This window comes from Saccopteryx leptura, chromosome 3 (assembly GCF_036850995.1).
Source record: "Saccopteryx leptura isolate mSacLep1 chromosome 3, mSacLep1_pri_phased_curated, whole genome shotgun sequence".
Lineage (NCBI taxonomy): Eukaryota > Metazoa > Chordata > Mammalia > Chiroptera > Emballonuridae > Saccopteryx > Saccopteryx leptura.
This window is the reverse complement of record NC_089505.1, coordinates 257138985-257161106: the sequence shown is the minus strand read 5'-3', so window position 1 is coordinate 257161106 and position 22122 is coordinate 257138985. Positions and strand designations below refer to the sequence as shown.

The 22122-nt window shown below is 37.6% G+C and overlaps 2 protein-coding genes across 3 annotated transcripts in view; one reads left to right on the top strand and one right to left on the bottom strand.

Annotated features, from left to right (window-relative positions):
• REL (REL proto-oncogene, NF-kB subunit) overlaps nucleotides 1–22122 on the top strand; it is a 428703-nt gene that overhangs the window by 52099 nt on the left and 354482 nt on the right. The gene's annotated exons all lie outside the window — the stretch shown is intronic.
• The window catches only part of PUS10 (pseudouridine synthase 10), a 76691-nt gene continuing 62423 nt past the window's right edge, over nucleotides 7855–22122 (bottom strand). The window contains exons 12-18 of one of the 2 annotated variants that reach the window (XM_066378201.1): nucleotides 20474–20530; nucleotides 19543–19619; nucleotides 19394–19449; nucleotides 18260–18377; nucleotides 13570–13712; nucleotides 11342–11441; nucleotides 7855–9449 (exon numbers count right to left, since the gene is read on the bottom strand). In XM_066378201.1, coding sequence (XP_066234298.1) covers nucleotides 9411–9449; nucleotides 11342–11441; nucleotides 13570–13712; nucleotides 18260–18377; nucleotides 19394–19449; nucleotides 19543–19619; nucleotides 20474–20530 — 590 coding nt within the window. In that variant the 3' untranslated portion in view covers nucleotides 7855–9410. The remainder of the gene's footprint in view (nucleotides 9450–11341; nucleotides 11442–13569; nucleotides 13713–18259; nucleotides 18378–19393; nucleotides 19450–19542; nucleotides 19620–20473; nucleotides 20531–22122) is intronic. The other variant, XM_066378200.1, reaches the window with a different exon arrangement.

The following is a 22122-nucleotide window of genomic DNA, read 5'->3' as shown; positions in this document are numbered from 1 at the left end:
AGGGCAAAATATTCAAAAATGAAGAAGATATCAAACAAGCACTGGTTCAATTTTTCACATCAAAAGATAAAACATTTTTCAAAAATGGGATATACAAATTGCCCTCATGCTGGCAAGAAATCATTAATAATGGCAATTATATTATTTAATAAAGTTTATTAATGGTAAGAAAAATTTGTATTTTGTTTTATTCCAAAAACGGACAGAACTTTCCGGAAGACCATATATATATATGAATGACTTGGCATTGGTGATCTAGGTTGCCTAGTTGCACCAACTAAATTGTTATCATAAAATGCTTTGTTGAGGGATTAAAGAAATTTCCATAGGATTTGTAAATAGCATGGAGAAATGGAGAGGATAGGGAATTTTTAGTGAGACATCTGGGTTTTTATCTTCAGCTCTGCCACTTAGAGGTTGTGTAATAGTTTATAAATTACACCTTCTGTGGGCCTCTCTTCAGATACAAAATTGCAGATAATACCTTGCCTACTTACCTCATAAGATATGTTGTATTAAATAAATAATGCATAAGAAACACTGTAAATTGTATAGTGCTAATCAAATACTGTTAATAAACCATCTGTATATGCCTTGTAGCCCTGATTAATCTCTAATCCAAGCACTCCTTCCAATGGCAGAGTGAGGGAAAGCGCCGTGAATTAGATTCCATAGTAGGAACCCTGAAATAGGCGAGTAGCTAACTGTTGACAGGTCTGGAGGACCTTCTTTTGGCCTTTTTCTTTCCAGAACCATTTCCAATTATATGGCAGAGATAGGTCAGTTAATGACTTCCCACTCTGGAAGTCTATGACTTCCTTTCTTAGCCAAAGTTGATTATGAATTGGGAGTAGTATAATTGTCTTCCTATAAAGGGGACTCATCATAGCTAATGAAGTTGCCACTGTTAGATTTCATATCTGTTTTGTTTTCAGATATTGAGTATGAAAGGGGCAAAATTAGATTTTTTTTGTACCACATGTAATAGAAAATTTATAAGTCCAGGAGTGGGTAGCTCATCAGAGATAAATGTATCTGTATCCAGTTTTATGTTTATTTAAGAATTAGTCAAATTAATATTTTAACTAATACAGCTTTTAATTCAGTTAAAACACAAACTTAACATCAGTGGATAAGATTGAATCTCAAAAGTGGTTATGTCTTTAATTTTTTTATGCAAAAACCAAAATTTAGGGCCCCCACTCCCAAAAAGATCCCATCATGTCTCTCTAACTCATTAATAAACAAAATATAGATATAATTAATAAACAATTATTTTTTCTAAATATTTACAAATACTTTTTCTACCCTAAATGTTTATGGCTTCAGGAAAAAAATACCACCTGCTAGTAATTTTCTGTTTAAAAGGAATGGAATTTAGCCTGACCAGCGGTAGCACAGTGGATAGAGCATCAACCTGAGACGCCGAGGTCCCAAGGTCAAAACCCTGTGGTTGCCAGCTTGGGCGTGGGCACGGGCTCACCAACTTGAACATATGATCATTGACGTGATCCTATGGTTGCTGGCATGAGCCCAAGGTCACTGGCTTGAGCAAGGGGTCACTGGCTCCGCTGGAGCCCCCCCCCATTAAGTCACATATGAGAGGCAATCAGTGAGCGTCTACAAGTGGATGCTTCTCATCTCTGTCTCAAAAAAAAAAAAAAGTATTGATCTTACTCTAATTAATATTCTTTTCACCTGCTTCTACGACTTCAATTTACTAGTAGACTTTGAAAATTTTAAATTACCAAAAAGTTTATTAAACACTTATATGAACAGTAATGCACAATAATTAGTACAAAGTGTTAGTGCCTTAACAAATAGAGTTTTCAAGGATATCAGCAGGTAAATAAACCATAAATTGGTAAAAAGTATCAAATATTCAGCTTGCCTATTTTCTTAAACTTTATTATCTAATCAAACCATTACAGCTTTGTATAAAATGTAGTAAGAATTAGGTCAGGTTGGAGTATTTTGGGACCCCTTTGTGGAATTCAATCTCAGGAGATTTCATTGATGACACACTTGACTTTATTGGATAATGAGCTGGAAATGTTGGTCACTGCTACACAAGTCAGGTCACTTTAAGATGAAAGGGAAAGGAAAACACAGTGTGGGGTAATGGGTGTTCCTAAATGCATAGCTCAGACCAGATGAGTGAGCCCTTTAGAAATGGTTTCTGCTTTAAAAGAATGTACTTCAAGATACTTTTAGCTGTGATGAATACAGATCTTCTCAGAATGGGACTATTGTATTTTTTAACTGTGCTAATATTTTTGTATGCCTTTTAGTTGCAAATGAATTTGGAGACACTGAAAAGATTTTTAAAGTTCTCAGGTACTGTTTATTTAATTGTTAAGTGTTGCACCCAGCCACAGTTTTTAAAATGTCAAAATCACTTTTATTGTACAAAATGTTGCCTTTGTAATATCTTTGTATATAGTGATTTTTTTCTTGGTAATATAAATAAATGCAAAAAATCCTAAAACCCTAGTAAAATTTTGTTGCTATTTGACCTTAAAAATACCAGCAGTATTTTCTTTGTATTTATAGTATCTTCCTCACAGGGAAAGCTAGTTTGGTTGCTTAGGAACTCTAGCATTTTAATGGAACGCTGTAGTTGAATATACTTGCATATATAACTGTCCTTTGAAATGACATAATTTTATAGAGTACTGAACTGCTTTTTTAAAAGACTTTCGGTTTTTGCCTGACCTATGGTGATGCAGTTGATGAAGCGTCAGCCTGGAACACTGAGGTCACCAGTTAAAAACCCCGGGCTTACCTGGTCAAGGCACATATGAAAAGCAACTACTATGAGTTGATGCTTTCTGCTCCTGCCTCTCCCCTTTCTCTCTCTCTCTCCTGTCCCTAAAAAATCAGTCAATAAAAAAAAATATTTTTTTTTTATAAATAAATTTTTATTTTAATGGGATGACATCAATAAATCAGGGTACATATATTCAAAGAAAACATGTCCAGGTTATCTTGTCATTCAATTCTGTTGCATACCCATCACCCAAAGAGAGATTGTCTTCCGTCACCTTCTATCTAGTTTTCTTTGTACCCCTCCCCCTCCCCCTCTCCCTCCTTCCCTCCCCCCACCCCCTGTAACCACCACACTCTTGTCCATGTCTCTTAGTCTCGTTTTTATGTCCCACCAATGTATGGAATCCTGCAGTTCTTATTTTTTTCTGATTTACTTATTTCACTCTGTATAATGTTACCAAGATCCCACCATTTTGTTGTAAGTGATCCGATGTCATCATTTCTTATGGCTGAATAGTATACCATGGTGTATATATGCCACATCTTCTTTATCTAGTCTTCTATTTTTTTTTACAGTGATTAAAGCCTTTAAGCAAACTCTTGGCCAATACAGCAAGAATCCATAAAAGAGTAGTGTCCTTAACATGTTCACCAAGTTCAAGTTAGCCCCAACACCATGCCAAATCCCTGAAAAATGCAACCCAACCCCAATTCAATCTGTTAGGAGCTGTCACAAGGAGCAGGAGTCCAGGAAAAGTCCGCATGCCACGGGAATTGTTGTCACAATTCTATACTTTGCAGCTCACGTCCGAGTCCCAATGACCGCTGCTTTTAGCTGGTAATGATTCAGGTAGACTGGAAAAGCCATCTGCAGCATGTGTGGAGATGGAGCTTCTGTTCTCCTCTGCCTGGAGAGATGAGACCAGGTTGCTTTTTCCTGGAGCTCTGTGACTGTGGCTTGGTAAAGAGAACCTTGTGATACACTAAGCTGGGTGGCAAAGGTAGATTCATAATAGAAGTTGGCAAAAGGGGGAAAGAGAGTTCTAAATTAGGAGTAGGTCCCAGCCTGAAATATGGGGCATTGAGGTAGGAGGAATAAAGGAAACACTATATATTAAACAAAGCAGCAGAAAATAGGACTATCAACACCCACAACAGAGATCTTCGAGGGAAGAATAAAACCTGACTATTCAGGCAAGACATAGTTAAGTGGCCCTTGTGCAAATGAGATCAGTTTATCTGCTTCTTGGAAGAAATACTCTAGGCTCGTCCACAGTGTCATAGATGGGGCTGACGGTCCTGGGCACCTTCAGCCTTCAGTGGCTAACCCCAGCATTCTGGGCAAGGTTAGGTCAGAGGTGGCTGGAGCAGGGCTGGAAGAGACTGAGGGGGAAGCCTACCTTCCAGTGTCCCTGTTTCCTCACAGCAGAGGCATGTAAGTCTGGTAGGTTTTAGCTCAATGACCTTCCTTTCCACTATTGGAGCAGGACCCAGATGGCATCCTATGAGACCCCTTTGGGGCATTGGAGCCTTTAAGGGCGTATCCTAAAAGCTGTTAGTTCCCCTGATCTCAATTGGGCTTTTTCTGCCTCTTGGTATCTTAAAAGCCATGCTCAGAAGATCTCACTGAGGGGTTTGAGGATCCCCATCCGCCTATATAAATCTTTTCCATATATCTGGAGCTATTTGGAAAAAGACAAAACAGTATTATTAGCTGGATCAAATAAAGAAGGTAGTAGTTTGCAGGCGAAAAAGATTTGGCATCTCCTGTTCATCAGCATTCAAAAGAAATTAAAAAAAAAATTTTAAGTAAAAAGCATGATATGGTAGACCTATAGGAGTTCCATGATATGACTACCCCCTTTTAAATTGACCTTAAAATATTTGCTGGGTACACTTTAATAATACCTTAACTTTAAAGATTGTAAGACTGACAAAATACAGTAAATACTTTTGTTCCATATGCAGGAGCATTTTCAGTTTAACCAGTTTAGGAAATCCAATTATAGAACAATGCATACAGACAATGAGCTATAACATGCTTAGCAGCCTCTCCTGTTCTGACAGAGGTTACTATAGATCTGGAATATGTATCCACTGTAATGTGGACATAGGACTGTTTGCCAAATGAAGGTATATGAGTAACATCCATTTGTCAAAGTTGTCCTGGTAGGGGTCCTTGAGGGTTAACTCCAAATGAAGGGGTAGTATAGGACCCCTTGGACAGGATTTCCCAATCTGCATGCTGCTTCCCCAGAAAGTTGAAACTGTTTACACAGGGCTGCAGTGTTCTGGTGATGAATAGTATGAGACTGAATAATAAAAAAAGATTTTTAAAAAGATTTTTATTTTTTGCATTCCTGGCTTCTTTCCTGCCTACTTCTCTTCCTTCCTGAATAACTGAGGACAAAAGTCACTCACTTATTCTGCACAAGGTACAGGTAGGTATTACCACAGTGGCTGGAGGTGGTGGCCCAGTGTGGGACGACAGTGTGTAGAGCCTGAGGAGAACGGGAAAAGGGTGGTGTGGAGGGGAGTCTCAGTGACCTGAAATAAGGATGCAGCGATAGGGGGACTGATACGTTAATATATATAAAGCTAATGGGAGCTAGATTTCTCACTTTCAGAGAAAAATGACGACTATGGAAAGAGAAAAATCAAATTAGGTTGGAATTGGAGGTACTGGTATCAATCACAGTTTTCAATATACATAAATGCATAGAGGTAAGCATGTGTGTGCACATCACATGCCATGAGGGCTTGGGAGCAACAATGCAACAATGGCAATGAGCATGCCTAGTACCCAGAGTTTGGTTTCTAAATACCATTTTCCACTAAAAGGAACAAGTCCTCTTAGTAAAATAGCCCACTTCAGGGCTGGTTCAGATGAAATCCAAGATGAGCCTGGAGTGTCTTTTTGTATTAGAAAGTAAGAACATTCTCCAAGGATGATAAGGACTCAGCTTGAGGGGGCACTGGCCCACCAAATCAGTACTTAAAACATTGGTAACAAAGTATACATAACCCATCGGGTAAAACAGGAAGCTATGAATCCACAAGAAGGAAAAGTTCTACCTAAAAGTTCTACTTAGTTCTACCCAATGCCAACCAATAAATGTAAAAGGAATTAGAAAATGATAATATGAAAATGATAAGAAAATGAGTGTTTTGACAATCATTGTGGTAATAATTGATTCCACTGAAAATCTTCAGTGAATGCGAATACCAGTAAGTGGAAGTTTGATGGTCTCTCTGTAAGATAATGTGTTAATCAGAGGGAAAAACAGTGAAAGAGCTTTCAAGACACTGTCTTCATTAACTGACCAAAGCCCAATCGTAACAGCACAGATCAAAATTGTGTGACACTTTGTAAGATGCAAAAAGAAACTATCTTTTCTGTGGTATTCTTGCTAGAAGGGTACATCCTGAATCTTAACGGAACACCAGGCAAACCCAAATTGAGGGACAATCTATAATATAAATGGCCTGAAATCTTTAAACTGTTAATTAAAGTAATGACAGTCAAGGAAAGACAAACTGTTTCAAGATTGGTGGAGACTAAAGACAACTACGTAAATGCAAATGTGACTCCTTGATTGTAATAGCAGGTTAATTCCTGATTTTGATTGATAGTGATGTTGTGGAGAATAAAGTAGAAAAATGTCCTTGTTTGTAGGAATTACACACTAATCTATTTGGGGTGATAGGGCATTGCTGGCTCAATGGTTTGGAGAAAAAAGTTTCTTTGTACTTTTCTTGCAATTTCCTTGTAAAATTGAAATTGTTTCAAAACGAAAAAATTTAAAATATAAATAAGTTGGGGTTTTGTTGTGGGTTTTTTTTCATAATAAACAAGGATACCATTTTAAAAAATCAACTCAGGGCCTGACCTGTGGTGGCGCAGTGGACAAAGCGTCAACCTGGAAATGCTGAGGTCGCCAGTTCAAAACCCTGGGCTTGCCTGGTCAAGGTACATATGGGAGTTGATGCTTCCAGCTCCTCCCCCCTGTCTCTCTCTCCTCCTGTCTCTCTCTGTCTCTCTCCCTCTCTCTCTCCTCTCTAAAATGAATAAATAAAATTAAAATTAAAATTAAAAAAAATCAACTCAGAAAAGTTTACATCAAGGTTTATTCTCTTATGTGGACTTAAAAATCAAATAAAGCTCCAAAAGAAAATATCTACCTAAGTTAAGATGTTTTTTGCTTAGTAATGGAAATTTAACATACAAGTTTAATTCACAAAATTTGCAAACTAGTTATTTAGGAGATTTTTAATTTTACCAGCGTTTATTTATTTTCACCTTTCCAGGTATTTAGAGTTGATGTTTTTCCTAAACTAAACCACAGACTATATTTGGGACTAAGAGATGTTAAGAAATACAAAGGACCCTTCCTCGAAGTATTATTTAAAAGAATTTTAAAAAACTAATTAAAAATATTTTTATATAGGCAAAAGTGAAACTGTAGTATTCTTAATGTTTCCAGTTCTGCATGAACAAAGACTTACATTAATTTAACTTGTATGTTTGTGTGTGTGACAGAGACAGAGAGAGGGACAAACAGGAAGGGAGAAAGATGAGAAGCACCAATTCTTTGTTGTGGCACCTTAGTTATGCATTGATTGCTTTCTCATATGTGCCTTGACTGGGGGGCTCTAGCTGAGCCAGTGACCCCTTCCTCAAGCCAGCGAACTTGGGCTTCAAGCCAGCAACCTTTGGGCTGAAGCCACGACCATGGGGTCATGTCTATGATCCCATGCTGAAGCCAGCGACCTACACTCAAGCTGGCGACCTCAGGGTTTCGAACCTGGGTCCTCTGCATTCCAGTCCAATGCTCTATCCACTGTGCCACCGCCTGGTCAGGATAACTTGTTCTCTTAATTATATAAATTTGGAAGGAGTATTTACAGCTAAAGTTTACTCTTTTCTTGAAATTTAGCATAACCTCAGGAATAGAAATTTAAGAAATAGAAGTCTTCTAATTTAAGCTGGCTAAGGAGGTTCTTAATTCTTCCATTTTGCAGATCCACTGAATGCAAAGTTGAGCCAAAAAGAAAGACACAAAAGACTAGCTTCCCAAATTATTTAATCTTTTATAGCAAAATTTCCCCAGAAACTGAGAAAAATTCACACAAAATTCTTACCTTTTTATCAAAAGTTTATTTCTGTTTTCTCTTTCTCATTTTCTGGCATTGAAAATAGTGAAAAAATTATATACTATTATTCACATGATGAAATTTTATGTCAAGTAGTGAAAAAATTATTTGCTATTATTCACATAATAAAATTTCATGTCAGTTAAGCCATTTTTCTGATTTCTGAAGTGAATACTATATCTTAGTATCTATGAATTATGTTTAATGTAGAGATGGGAAACTCAGTAATCCACTATTATCCAAGTCACACATGTTCTAAAATAAGCTCAGATAGTTTAATCAGGGTGGTGGAAATTAAGCATGAAATTTTAATGAGACTCCTTTTTGAAAGTTTTAATGACTCAGCCGTTTACTTTAGGTTTTGCCTCTCCATGGTAACCAACTGATGATTACTTATTAACAAATGGTAATCATACGAGATCATATGAAGTATACTTGGGATATTTTGGGGTAAGCTCCTTGATTTGGCATCTAAATTCCAAAAATCAATTCTCATGGTTATGTGCATTTAAATGACATCCTCAACTGCCTCCTTCACACAGTATGTGCGAAGTTACTGAAATAAGGTTTAGTAAAAAGGACCTACAGACCAGGAAACTTAAGTTCTAGTCTTAGATACGGAAGTAACAAACAACTTTAGATAAATCATTCAACTTCTATTCTTTGGTTTTCATATTTATAGAATGAAGATGATGGTATCCTCACTACCTGATGAGGATGTTTGAGGTTAGATAATATATATATTGAAGCACTCTGGAATAATATCAGTTTACCTTTGTTTGGCAATATCAATTTCTCAAAATCTTATCCCTGCCATTGAAGTTATTGAATTAAGGCACTTGTGTCTCCTTATTTAAAAGATTTATTAAAGTCTCTCACCATGGTGTGCCTTGATTCCTAAGTTTTTACTTTCCCTCCCCAGGAAAGGTATTGACAATTTTAGATTGTCAGAATAGTAGCTTGAAGTAATTAGCATTTGTGACAGATCACACCAAAAGCACTTCTATTGGTAGCAGCTTGCTAGAAGCTTACTGGGAAAAATATTAATGGTGTCAGATTTGCATCTCATATATGACTGTGCTGCATCAATATAGATATAACTTAATCAACATTTTAAAAATTTAGAGCATGATCTCAGAGGTGGTATTTCTCTTGTGAAGGGAAGTTTTGCTGAAAGAAATTACAGCTTCTTAAGATTATCAGAGAATGTATCCTGTTGGTGTACTTTCCTTATTCATAGTTCAGCTTGTGGGGGTTGGAGAGGAAACAAGAACAATTGTAAGACATCCTTAGAACCATATAAAATACAATAAATACATACTGTATATGGATCCTGAGATGTTACAGGTTTAAAAATAAATAGATCAACATGATCCAAATAGTTTGCAAGACACCGTTATGGTGGGTAAACAGCCATTTTACAGTGTATACTGCATGGACGTCCACATCGCACCACAAACACCCTCTTCTGTTTCCAAATTTGAAAGTTAGTCATCCAGAGCAGGGGGCCAGTCCACATCTACAGACTTAGAAGGAAGAAAACAAGTCATTAAAACATGTTACTGTTCTAGGAAGCATTTGCTGTTAGTGCGGTATACATTTAATACCTCTCACATAACAGAAGAGACTGCATTTGAAGAAAAGAGCCAATGAATACAATTTAACACTAAAACCCATTCTAGGACTTGAAATTCTGGGGCCTGCGGTCTGTGGCTGAATTTACTGAGTATTTGGTTACACAGCTGGTTATTAATTGTGCCTTTTGATAGATAAGAGACTAGAATACACTTAAACATTTTTAATGTTATTTATGGGTAAAGTAGCAAATTCAGGTGGCAACACCAACTTTCCCTTAGAAGTCTCAGCAACTTTTGTTCTGATCATTTTCATTTTCCCAAATTTCTCACCCTGGTCTGGCTCTTCTAAGACAAAATCGTAAGCTTCAAGTCAAAATGAAATTACAATACCAGATTATCTTGTGCCATGTTCCAGGTGTCAGAAGAAATTGCACATCCTCTCTACCCTAGAGGGCCTAATTTAGGAGAAAGTTTTAAAAAAAGAAAAACAAAAAATCCTCCCACTGTACCCATGTTGCTTAAGACTTAAAGTTCAAAATAAACTGACTTGCTAAAAATGATTTTTAATCTATGAGTCACTTCACATACCAGTTTCAAAAAATTTTATTAGAAAAGCTCAAATAACTACTGCATATGGGTGTGTATAACTTTCATAAATACCAAGAAAATATTTTGGTTCTGTTTCAGAATATAGCTATGTACTCAACACCCATATATAAGTTAATGTGTGGTTTCTCAGGCCTGAAAACTAATACTGATCACAATTCTGTATGTATTGTGGGCAGGGGAGGGGAGGCATGCTGCAATGTTGAAAAGGCTCTACAGGTGGTTCTAAGGGACAATCAGGGCTGAGAAATGCAGGCCTGTGATCTTTGACACTCCTAAGCTGTTCCAAGAGGCAAGGTAAAGATGAATACAGTTGGGATTTCCTTTAACAGAAGGTTGTCTTCATCAAAATGAGTCTCACGGAGGAGGCTCCCTACAACCTTGACGATGCTCTCACTGGCTGAGCTGTGTAAAATCTAATCTGAAAGCACTCAGGAGAACCGGCAAGAATAATGCTCCAGCAATCACCTGATTGATTCCAGAGCTGCTTATACTAGGCTACTGTGCCCACTTCTTTTTATAATGGGTGCAATTCCCAAGTACAAAATGTTATCCTCTCCCAAAGTTTTTGTTGTGGGGGTGGGACAGGGCATGGGGAGGGACTGTTTCTAATGAGATATTTGTTAGGGAGCACAATTTGTGACTCAATACCTGCTGATGCTCAAATGAGAAGAGTATTTACTGAGAATTTCCTGAAGGACCCATGCCATACATAATTCTTCTACTTATGACTATAACCTTGTTTCAGTCCAGATTATAAAGAGTGGAGAATCTGGACCACATCATATGCGTCCCTTACAGAACTGCTTTTATTAATAACCATTGGCTCATCCACTTTCTACTCCTGTCCTGAATATACATTTCTGAGTAGGCTGCCTTAAATTCTGTATAAGACAAAATTGGTATGAGAATGAGCTATAAAGTCCAAAGGACACATAAAAGGTTCTTACAACTTCATTTCTTTGCTTTGTTTAAGGGTTTAGATCCATGCCCTATGTAAAGAACAATTAATAAGTCAGCTCCATATTTGCAAGAATTGAGACCTTGTATTTTTTTTTTAAATACACAAAAATTCCAAAATAGACCTTCCCTGCGATATAATACGATTGTGAGATTTTTGACCATATTCTAACACCTTTTAAGGTGAGTAGTAAGTACTATTTGGCTTAATGCTAAGAAAGCATAACTTTGAATTCAGGGAGAAATGGGCATTTCCACAATAAAAGGGGTTTTACCTCAACATCCAGCTCGAGAATGTCTGCAGTCACATTCATGAGAGAGCCAATGTTCGGCTTAGTTCTCCCGAAGTCTCCATGTACAAACTCTTTAATGTAGCTGAGGTTTGTTTAAGGAAAAAATAAGATAGCCATGCAGTACCAATTGTTTGGTGAGATTTGAAAGGTGAGATAACAAAAGTTACAAAAGAGAAGCTATTTCTGAGCTGTGACTTGTGAAGTATGTCTTAGATGTGTCTTAGAAAATAAGCTACGGCAAACTGGTTCCCACCAGCCTGGCTGCCAACATCTAGGACTTGTGTTTATATCAAACTTACCAAGAGTCATCATTTTCTTTTTTTCTTTAAGTCATCTTCAAGTGCCATGGTTTGAATACGGATTTTTCAAAATCAACTGTAGATAAAGGCTACATATATATTTTAAATCTTGGCTATCTTTTCTTTGCCACAACTTCCATTTTGACATCTTTCTTGTCCCATTTTTCAATAATGGCAGCCGATATTTTCCAGAGTCACCCAGAGTGACCTCAGTGATGGCTTTCCTTGTAACGTCACCCAGTAACACAACGGCAATAGGATGGGAGGGATAGTCAGACAATTTTGTCCTTTTCTTTTAATTGAATTTATTAAGGTGGTACTAGTTAACATAATTATACAGATTTCAAGTGCCGAATTCTACAACACAGCTCTGTACATCTGAAGGCCCTTCAGAAGAATTATCAGAAGACCTAAGTTCTAGTTGTTTTGCAAACAGGGTTAGCAAAAGGATTAGGTAAATTCTCAAACAGGCAAGTTTGTGTTTCATTCATAGGTCTTCAAATTTTTAAATTAATAACTAATCCTAGAATTAGTTATTAGTAAGATTTTAACATTCCTTACATAGGACTCTACTACAGCCTTGACAACTTTTATCTGAAAGATATGTTTTTGCCAGCAGTTAGTAGAAATTCATTCACCATTGTGTTGTGCCCTATAAACCAGCACCTAGTATAAAATTTAATATAATTTGAATAGGAAAAAAATTTTATTCTTAAATGATGAATTACAAAAACACTGTAAGATGCTGCTGATATGTCCTCACTTTCTGAAAGTTTATTCACTCTACTTTCACCAAATGTGTTCATTCAAGCATAAGTCATGTAATTATCTGGTAACTGTCTTCTTTGCCAAACTCATAATTACTTAACAACCATGATTCTTTTTCTCTCACTTTCTTAAAGCGTCGACCTGGAACGCTGAGGTCGCCGGTTCAAAACCCTGGGCTTGCCTGGTCAAGGCACATATGGGAGTTGATGCTTCCTGCTCTTCCCTGCCCCTTCTCTCTCTCTCTCTCTCTCTCTCTCTCTCTCTCTCTCTCTCTCTCTCTCCCTCTCTTCTCTACAAATTAATAAAAGAAAAATTAAAAAAAAAAAACATAAATAGACAATCCTTGTTCCAACTGGCAAAAATTTAGGAGATTTTAGAAATAACCTATACCTGTTTTCAAGGGGAATTCCTGGTCACTCGTGGGGTGGGATAGGAGAGACAGGTGAGGTGGTTCGATGGGGAAGCAGAGGAGACTAATTATAGCAATACAGTGAGCATGCTATTTGGTGATTAAAATGACATTTCCCCCCTTATATTCATAAGTATATCATTAGTTTTATGCTACTTAGGAGGCATTTTGCCACTTCATGTTATTGGATCCAAAAATAATATAAAACCAAGAAACAAAATAAGGAGCACCTTTGAAAAGTAAACTAAAGCCGCTCTCAAATATTTTTTAACTAGCAACTCAGATGTAATACAAAACCGCATGAGGCAGGGTAAGTTATAACAAGTGATCAGCGTCGGACTATTCTCTTGTTCTGGGCCAATAGCTAAATAAAGTAGATTATGTAAAGTAGGGCCACTCCCATCCACCATCAGTGTTTCATCACCTAAATGTCAAAGTGTGTAAAGACAGCAAATGAATCAACCAAACTGTTTCCTGAGGACTTACTATGTGCTCTGCATTGTGTGAGACACTACATTATTTTAAAAATCGCATTGAACTGGCTGCTGCCTCATGGTTTAAAATGTCATTTTGAAAAATACAAATTTAATGGAAAAAACAAACAAACAGATTTCTCTCCAATCTAATCCTTTCCTCCCCTGCCAGGATGAAGTTGAAACTATTTTCTAGGGTGGCATGGACTCTTCCACTGGGGTTCTGGTTTGAGCATTGCTGTGCAGAGGGTGAAAGGATACGTCCCAGCTTGAGTCTTCAGATAGAGGCGGAAATGATGCTCGTCCACATAACATGTCTCCATGGAGTGAATGACACGAGCCCGCACAGCCAGGGGCCTCCGGTGAAGGACCCGGAGAGGTGTCTTCTGGTCAATCTTTAAGTCCTAGGGGAGGATAAGATACACAACCGTGGAGTCGGCGTTGCTGCCCATTGAAGTGCGTCTTAGCACCTCCTTTGTCACCCACAGCTCACCACGGTGTTTTCTTTAGAGGGCCCCATCTATCTCCGTCAGGGTAGAAACTAGTACTGTAATAAACTGTATATCCCAAGTTTCCCATTCTGTGGGACTTCTCCTAAACTAGGCCATAATTACTCATTTTCTGGGCCCCAGTACACCATTAAAAAAGGCTTCGAAGTCACTGTTCCCCAAAGTCTCTTTTGCTCTAGTATTTAACAAGTAGATTAGGACCCTGGAGTTCTAGCCTGCCCTTTAACAGCTCTTCTAGAAGACATGTTCTTACTGTTTGTTTTTTCTAACCCAACAAAATGACCTAGCAGTGGGGATTGCAGGCTGAACAGAGAAATGGCTGTTTCAGAAGGCGGACGTCAGCATCACTTGTGTGGACAGGCAGTGCACGTGGAGGGAGAGCCGCACACCTGCTCACGGGGCTATGTTTGGTACATGAAAGGAGATAGCTGGAAAATTAGCAGTTGCTAATCCCAGTTTTAGGCTGGTGTTTTAATATAACAATTACAAATAAGTGGGTACAATCAACCAGGACCTCTCAATATCTGTTAGCCCAGTTCAAGTTACTTGAGAGTAATAATACTGCATGTTTTTTTACAATTCTGAATTTTTTAGGGATACAGATTTGTTTTTCTCAAAATCAGAGATTTCCTTTTATGTCACAAGATATAAATTAAGAAACAGAGGTTAGTATTGTAAAAGGCCAACTAACTGCAAGTTTTAAAAATAGACATTGGGTATAACCAGAAATGTAGGTTCATAAGAACTTTGAATCCTCTGCAATTTCTTGTTGGAACAACTCCTTTCTCATTTACATGCTCAGTGAGTGCCTAAAGCCATAGAAAGAAATGCTTCTGTCTGGTTTCCCCTCTATCAAGTTCTTTAAGAAGAGAGAACAAGTTTTGACAACTACTCTTGAAATGGTGTGATTTCTTTTGTCAGAGCAGTGACTCAGTGGCCCCTCCTAGCTCACAGGGGTTCTTTTCCAATTTTTATTTTTAATTTTTTTAAATTACAGTTGAAATTCACTATTATATTAGTTTTGGGTATACTGCATAGTGGTTAGACATTTATATAACTTATGAAGTGATCCCCCTCCATAAGTCTAGTATCTGCCCAGCACCATACATAGTTATTACAATATTATTGACTCTATTCCTTATGCTGTACTTCACATCCCCATGGCTAACTCATGAGTTTTATGATTCTATAAATGAGTGTAAGTCAATGGCCCCTCATTTAATGGCTTTTAAATGAGTGACTATTGCTTCTCGATCTTTTGGCTAAGATCAAGGGTAAATGACTATTTAAAGAGTGCTTGTCTCCCTTGTTTTCTTTACCTCTAGCCACTCCCAGTACTTTATCCCATGAGCCAATCAATGGAAGTATGGACTGAACGACCAGACCCACCAGTGCCTCTAAAATACCAATCAGGCCTGACCTGTGGTGGCGCAGTGGGTAAAGTGTCGACCTGGAAATGTTGAGGTCTCCGGTTCGAAACCCTGGGCTTGCCTGGTCAAGGCACATATGGGAGTTGAAGCTTCCAGCTCCTCCCCCCCTTCTCTCTCTCTATCTCTCCTCTCTCTCTCTCTCTCTCTCTCCCTCTCCTCTCTAAAATGAATAAAAAAAAAAAAAAAAAAATACCAATCAGATCCACACACACCATGTGTCTTTTTTAGTCTGATTGCTCTTAGCAGGCAAAAGGAAAATAATTCATCTACTCTAACATTGTACTCTGGTGTCTTCATACTGCTAAATTTTCAAAAACACATATAAACACACACACGATTTTTTTTTTTTCCTCTTGGAAGTAGGTTGCCTTTAAAAAGGAGAAGAATGATAAGTCTAAAGTGACGTTTTCTCAGAATGGGGAAGTGCCTCAGTTTTTATATCTTTTATACCAGTAGGAATATTTGAAAACTGTTTTAACTCTAACACTTAAAAAATTACCAGAAGTCAAGTGGTCTCTAGTCTCCATAGTCCACTTGGGTGGCTGTGGACCATTAACATAGACCCTTCTACTGCTGAGGCTGTACCTACCTATAAAAACCAACTTTCAGCATTATGTCTGAACTAGCTCCACAGCTACCCCTAAACTCTGAATCTATTTTTTAAGTGAGTTTATTATCCCCATAGCATTCTGCATGACTTGTAAACATGATGAAATTGAAGTTTAAAATTTTGTTTTGCAATCTTAATGATATCTATCTATGGTATAACTATCATCCTAAAGGCCCTAGATAATAGGGTCAAAAGCTGAAAGGCCTTAGATATAGCATCACAGAACCTGAGAACTGGAGGGCCATTGGGGATGAGCTAGTCCAGCCCTCATTTCATAGATGAACTTCTGTTGGCAGGTGTATGTTTTCACCAAAACACTATGCTCTATATGCTGCTCACAAAAATTAGGGGATATTTCAAAATAAATATAAAGTGATAAAAGAAGCATTTGATTTTTTTTATTAACCCTTTGTGTAGTGAGATTTTTACATGCTTGCTGACCCCCAGGGAGTGAGTTTTTTCAAAAAATGAAATTACAGTTACATTTTTATTAACTTAAAATGATGTTTGTTTGATAACCAATTTATAGAAACAAGAACATACATTTGTCTTTTTTTAATGTTGCCTTATACACTTTTAAAATAAAATTTTTTGTACCATCGTACTCTAGATGGTCAGGTGGCACAAGGACATACATGAACATTTGTACTACTCAGAAAAGCAAACAACAAGTCAAAGAAAGTTGTTTGAGTATGCAAATGAGATGCAAAACCAACTTTTATTTCATTGGTGGAAATGCACTATACCAAAGGCTAAAAGTACTGGAATATCTGCACGTTTCCTGATCCCCTAATTTTTGTGAGAAATCCCCACTACTGGTTATTTTGTTGGATTAGATGATTTTGCATTTCACTTGTTTTCTCCTAAAGTCATGGGTGTTCTTACAAGTTGTAGATGTAGACTTACTTTCATCATTTTCTTATTTTAGTTTTTTTGAATAGTTGTATCATATTCTAATTTGTTCTACCATTTCCTCATTAAAGGAAATTCATTTTGTTTCCAGTTTTGTTGTTGATTTTGCCACTTTGAACCAAGTCAGTACACATCCTTGTGCACATATCCTTATGCAGTGGGGTTTTATTTCTTCAGGGCAAACTCTGGAAGTGCGGAGTAGAGAACCTGTGTGTTTTTAATTTTTATACAGTCACTGCCACATTGCTTTTCCAAAAGGCTGAAACACTTCACGTTTCTACTGAATGTATGCAACTAGCCTTCTCTTCTGCTCCAACCAATTGGTATTATTAGTCTCAGAGGAATAAAGTGATTGTCTTATTGTTACTTCATTCTGGAGGAGGAACATTTTTTCAAATGATTCTTGGCCTTCTGGAGTTGCTCTTCTTTCAGCTGCTTGTTCATATCCTTTGTCTACTTTTTTCTCTTGGGCATTTGTGTTTTTCATCCGTATAAATCCTATGGTATCTTTTGCCAATTTTTTTTCTGCATAGTCATACATATGTGTATATACAAACACATACCTGAGCGTAAGTGTTTAAATCACAACCTATCATCTTCTGTATATGCTTTATAGCTTGTTCTCTTCCCCTTACCATTTGTCAGGAACATTTCCAACTTTGTCAATAAATATTCATCTACCACATAATTTTTAACAGCTAGCTATTAATCGTAGTCCATCATAAAGATGAGTCATATATTAAGCCAATTCCCTCTATTAGGTCATCTAGATTATTAAAAAATATTGTCCATTTAAACAGTGTTCTGATAACTATCCATGAACATCTTTGTGCCCAGTTATGCTCATTCCTACCACCTGAAAGTAAATTATCTTTATACGAAGAGATGGGAGCAGATGGGAAGAAATATTTAAATGAACAGGAGGACTTTCTATAATGGCATACTCATGTGAAGGAGAACCTAGCATGTGCCAAAATATTTGTGTTGTACACATTATACTGTTTTATTCGTTTATAACATGTTTTATGTATGGGCTTAATCTTAGCATCAATTCTATTACATAAGTCCTATTTTATACTTCTTTTGTACAGATGGTCAAATACAACAGTAGCATTGCTGAGTGTTTTCTGTGAGTCAGACACTGTTCTAAGTGATTTATGTGACTAAAATTTAATACTTCTAATTTTATAGATGGAGAAGTTGAAGAGGCTAAGTAATGTATCCAAAGTCACACAATTAATAAATAAAGATCCAGGAATTACACCCAGACAATCTGTCCTCAGAGGCAGGCTCTTCATGACTAGCAAGACTGCCTCTCAGACAGGTTAGCTGAATTGCCCAGTCATTCAGTGAATAAATGGCAGAACCGGGATTTGAAACCAGGTCTCACAGTCCCCAATACTATCTACGAATTGCTGGTAATAAACTAAAACACAAAGGATGCTTTTATAGGTGGTAGAAAAATAAAAGGAATTACAGCAATTAACTACCTTTATGTCATTTAGGAATTCAATGTCTTTCTTCTGTATTGCTTTATTTGTCCATATTAAGGCACTGTAGGTCTTGGTCTTTTCTTCTTCGCCTTCTTTCATATGTCCTATTGCTTCTCTAAACAAAAACAATAAAACAAAGTTTGTCTGGATATATAAAATACACACAAGCCTTGCCCCAAACTCCCCTTTCTTTAAAAATAGCTTTATTCAGATATAGTTTAGAGTATATATAATTCTGCTCCTGGTTTTAACTGGATAATTCAGTGATTTTTAGTATGTTGACCGAGTTGTTCCCCTATCACCATAATATAATTTTAGAATACTTACATCACACTCAGAAAAGAAACTCCATACCAATGTGCAGCCACTACCCAGTCCCCATTTCTCCAGCCCTTGGCAACCATTAATTGACATTCTAGGTCTACAGAGATCCCTACTCTGAACATTTCATATAAAACAGAATCATACAATATGTGGTGTTTGGTGTCTGCCTTCTCTCACTTCATAATATTTTTTGAGGTTCATCCATGTTGTAGCATGTATTAGTATTTCATTCCTTTTTATTACTGAATACTATTCCATTGTATGGAGGGGTATACCACATTTTATTTGTCCACGGACATTTGGGTTGTTTCTACTTTTTTTTTTTGCTATTATGAATAACACTACCATGAATGTTGATTTCCTGTGTGGATTTCCTGGGTATATATCTAGAAGTAGAATTGCTGGGTCATATGTTATACTTTGGAGAAACTGCCAAACTGGCTGCTCTCACAATCCCATAGCAATCAATGTATAAGGATTCCAATTTTTCCACCTTCTTGCCAACACTTGTTATTTTCTATCTTTTTATTATAGCCATCCTACTGAATATGAAGTTGGCTCTGGTGGTTTTGATTTGCATTTCCCTAATAATTAATGAATTAAACATTTTTAAATGTACTCATTGGTTTATTCATATATCCTCTGAAGAAATGTCCACTTACTCATCTCCCTATTATTAATTGGATTGTTTTCTTATATTGAGTTGTAAGCATTCTTTATATATTCTGGATACAATTCCCTCATCAGGTATACAATCTACAACTGAAACTTCCCTTTTGAAATGATCTACAGTGAGCCTGCCCTTACCTTGTGACAAGCTGCAGGTCACGAACTTGGATTTTGTTAGAAGAGTTATTAATTTTCTGTAGTAGCAGAAAAAGAAAAACAATTAGCAACTCCAGGTCAGTTACAGAGTTGCAGAAACATGATGATTTCCATGTCATGAAGTGGTTTACCTGCTGAAGTTCCTTAATTTCTTGTGAAGTGAAATGTACTCTGTGAGGATTCAGCAGCTCAATTGCAAAGGGCCTTCCTGGCAGCACACACCCCGCCATGAAACAGAAACGTGTTGATGGGGTTAACATTCGGGCTAATGCAAGAGGGTTAGGAGGTGTGAAAAAACGAGTTGAGCTCTAAAGGACTGACAGTTTAGCTATATCTGGGGAAGGGAGGAAGCTGTGGAAAGAATCAAGGGGCTTTTGGGGGCTACTAAACCCCAGTACAGGCAATATGTGAAAGGGACTGCTTTCCCAAAGGTCCATGAACAAGCCTGTGTTAATTACAGAATAAAATCTAAACCACCACTAATTGATTGGTTACACTAGTATAATGTTGTCACATGCGGTGATGTCCAGGTATACCAAGCTGAAATCCATCCTCCTAGTTAATCCACTAGTGAAATAGAAAAGCTGCGATTCTATGAGGGGAAGGGACTATAAATCTCAAATGGTTTAGGATTAACTCTCTCATTTTTCTTGTAAAGCAACAATGTAAAATGAGAGAAATGAAGGCTCAAAGGGCAGAATCACTTTTTCAATGAAGATATGCACGTTAAAAACTGTACTGGTCCTACCGAAATGTTATTAAATGGAACAATTAATAATCAAACTTTTGGAAAAAATCAGGCACCTCCTTATTAATGCACATAAAAGTCCCTTGGAACCGATAGGTATGCAATAAAAATGGCCTCTGAAGAAATGATTCCTGTTAAGACATAACAATAATACCGTTTATAGAAGTAGCTCCCTAGTCCACAGAGCTCTCTCACTTGGGGAAGCTCCGGACCCTGCCCGCTGTGCTCTGAGGAAGTGACGTAGTAAGCCCGCTGTCTGAAAGGGTGACAATCTGAAAGCTAGTTCTAGCTGAGTGATACTGTTGCCATCTTACCATTTCCTAATGTTCTCACGTCTACATCTTCTCTTCCAGAGGATGAAAAATTAAAACCTTTGGAAAGCAGATAAAGGCGGAAAAGATCAGAGAAATAATAGTCCTAAGACTTTCATTCACATCCTTTGGTGGAAACCCAGTATGTCCTGAACAGTTTACAGGAGAATCCCAAAGGATAGTCATAATCCCACCTCTAATTCCAATCTCTCCTAAAAATACCAATAATAATAATAAACACCATTTACTGAACATTTCCTATATGCCAGGCAATGAGCTAAAAATTTTGCATTCATTATTTCATTTAATTCTACCTGGTGAGGTAGGTAAAAAATAAAACAAAACAAAACAAAACACCAAGCTTCTGAAAGGTTAAGTACTTCTCTCAAGATCACAAGATTAAATGGCACAGCTACGTGTTTCTAATGTCAAGGCCAGACGTTGACCTCATCCCTGACTACCATCCCACGGAAAAGCCCAAAGCAGAGCATGATGTAGAGGAAGGCCCACTCCCCCCCCCCCCACCCCCGGCCACAGCCTATCATCTACTTTCTTCTTTTCCTAAAAACAAAACAAAAACATTTACCTGATAATTATTTTTTTCCTTTTTCTTTCTTTCTTTTTTATTATTAATTTTAATGGGATGACATAGATCAATCAGGGTACATAGGTTCAGAGAAAACATCTCCAGGTTATTTTGACATTTGATTATGTTGTATACCCATCACCCAAAGTCAAATTGTCTTCCGTCACCTTCTATCTGGTTTTCTTTGTGCCCCTTCCCTCCCCCCACCCTTTTTTCTCCTTTTTCAAGTGAGAGGAGAGGAGATAGAGAGACAGACTCCCACATACACCCCAACCGGGATCTAGCCAGCAACCCTAGTCTGGGATCAATGCTCTGCCTATCTGAAGCCATGCTCACAAGGGAGCCATTTTTAGCGCTTAAGGCAGAGGCTCCACAGAGCCATCCTCAGCACCTGGGGCTGATACACTCGAACCATTGGAGCCATGGCTGCAGGAGAGGAAGAGAGACAGAGAGAGAGAGGTGGAGGTGGAGGGGTGAAGAGCAGATGGTTGCTTCTCCTGTGTGCTCTGACCAGAAACTGAACCTGGGACATCCACATGCTGGGCCGATGCTCTACCACTGAGCAAACCAGCCAGGGCCAACATTTATATGAGAATTAAATTCTACAAGAGGGGGAAAATTTTTTACTCTAAAATAAAATTAATTATATAAGCAAACCTAAGCTGGAACCATGGTAAAACTAGAATTCGTTCTAAGATAGATGGGTAACCATAGACTAAAAGCTGCAAATATTGCAGTGGGAAGTGGTATAAAGCGTGGGGGGGGGGGGGGCATGTCACATGACAACTTTCTTAGATACAGAACTGACCGATGATTTCATCTTCTTCACCACAGCCACCACAGCCAACATTAGCATGAGAGGCATTATTCTAAATGCTTCCTATATGTTAACACTGTAAGATAGGTACTATCATTACCTCCACTTTCCTTACACAGTAAATAAGACAGAGACAGGATCAGTGCCTTATGTAAGATCGCATTGTTGCTAAATGGTATGGTCAGGGCCTAAACCTGGCCATCTGGCTCCCAAGTTTCTTAACCACTGTCCATACTGTACCGCCCCAAA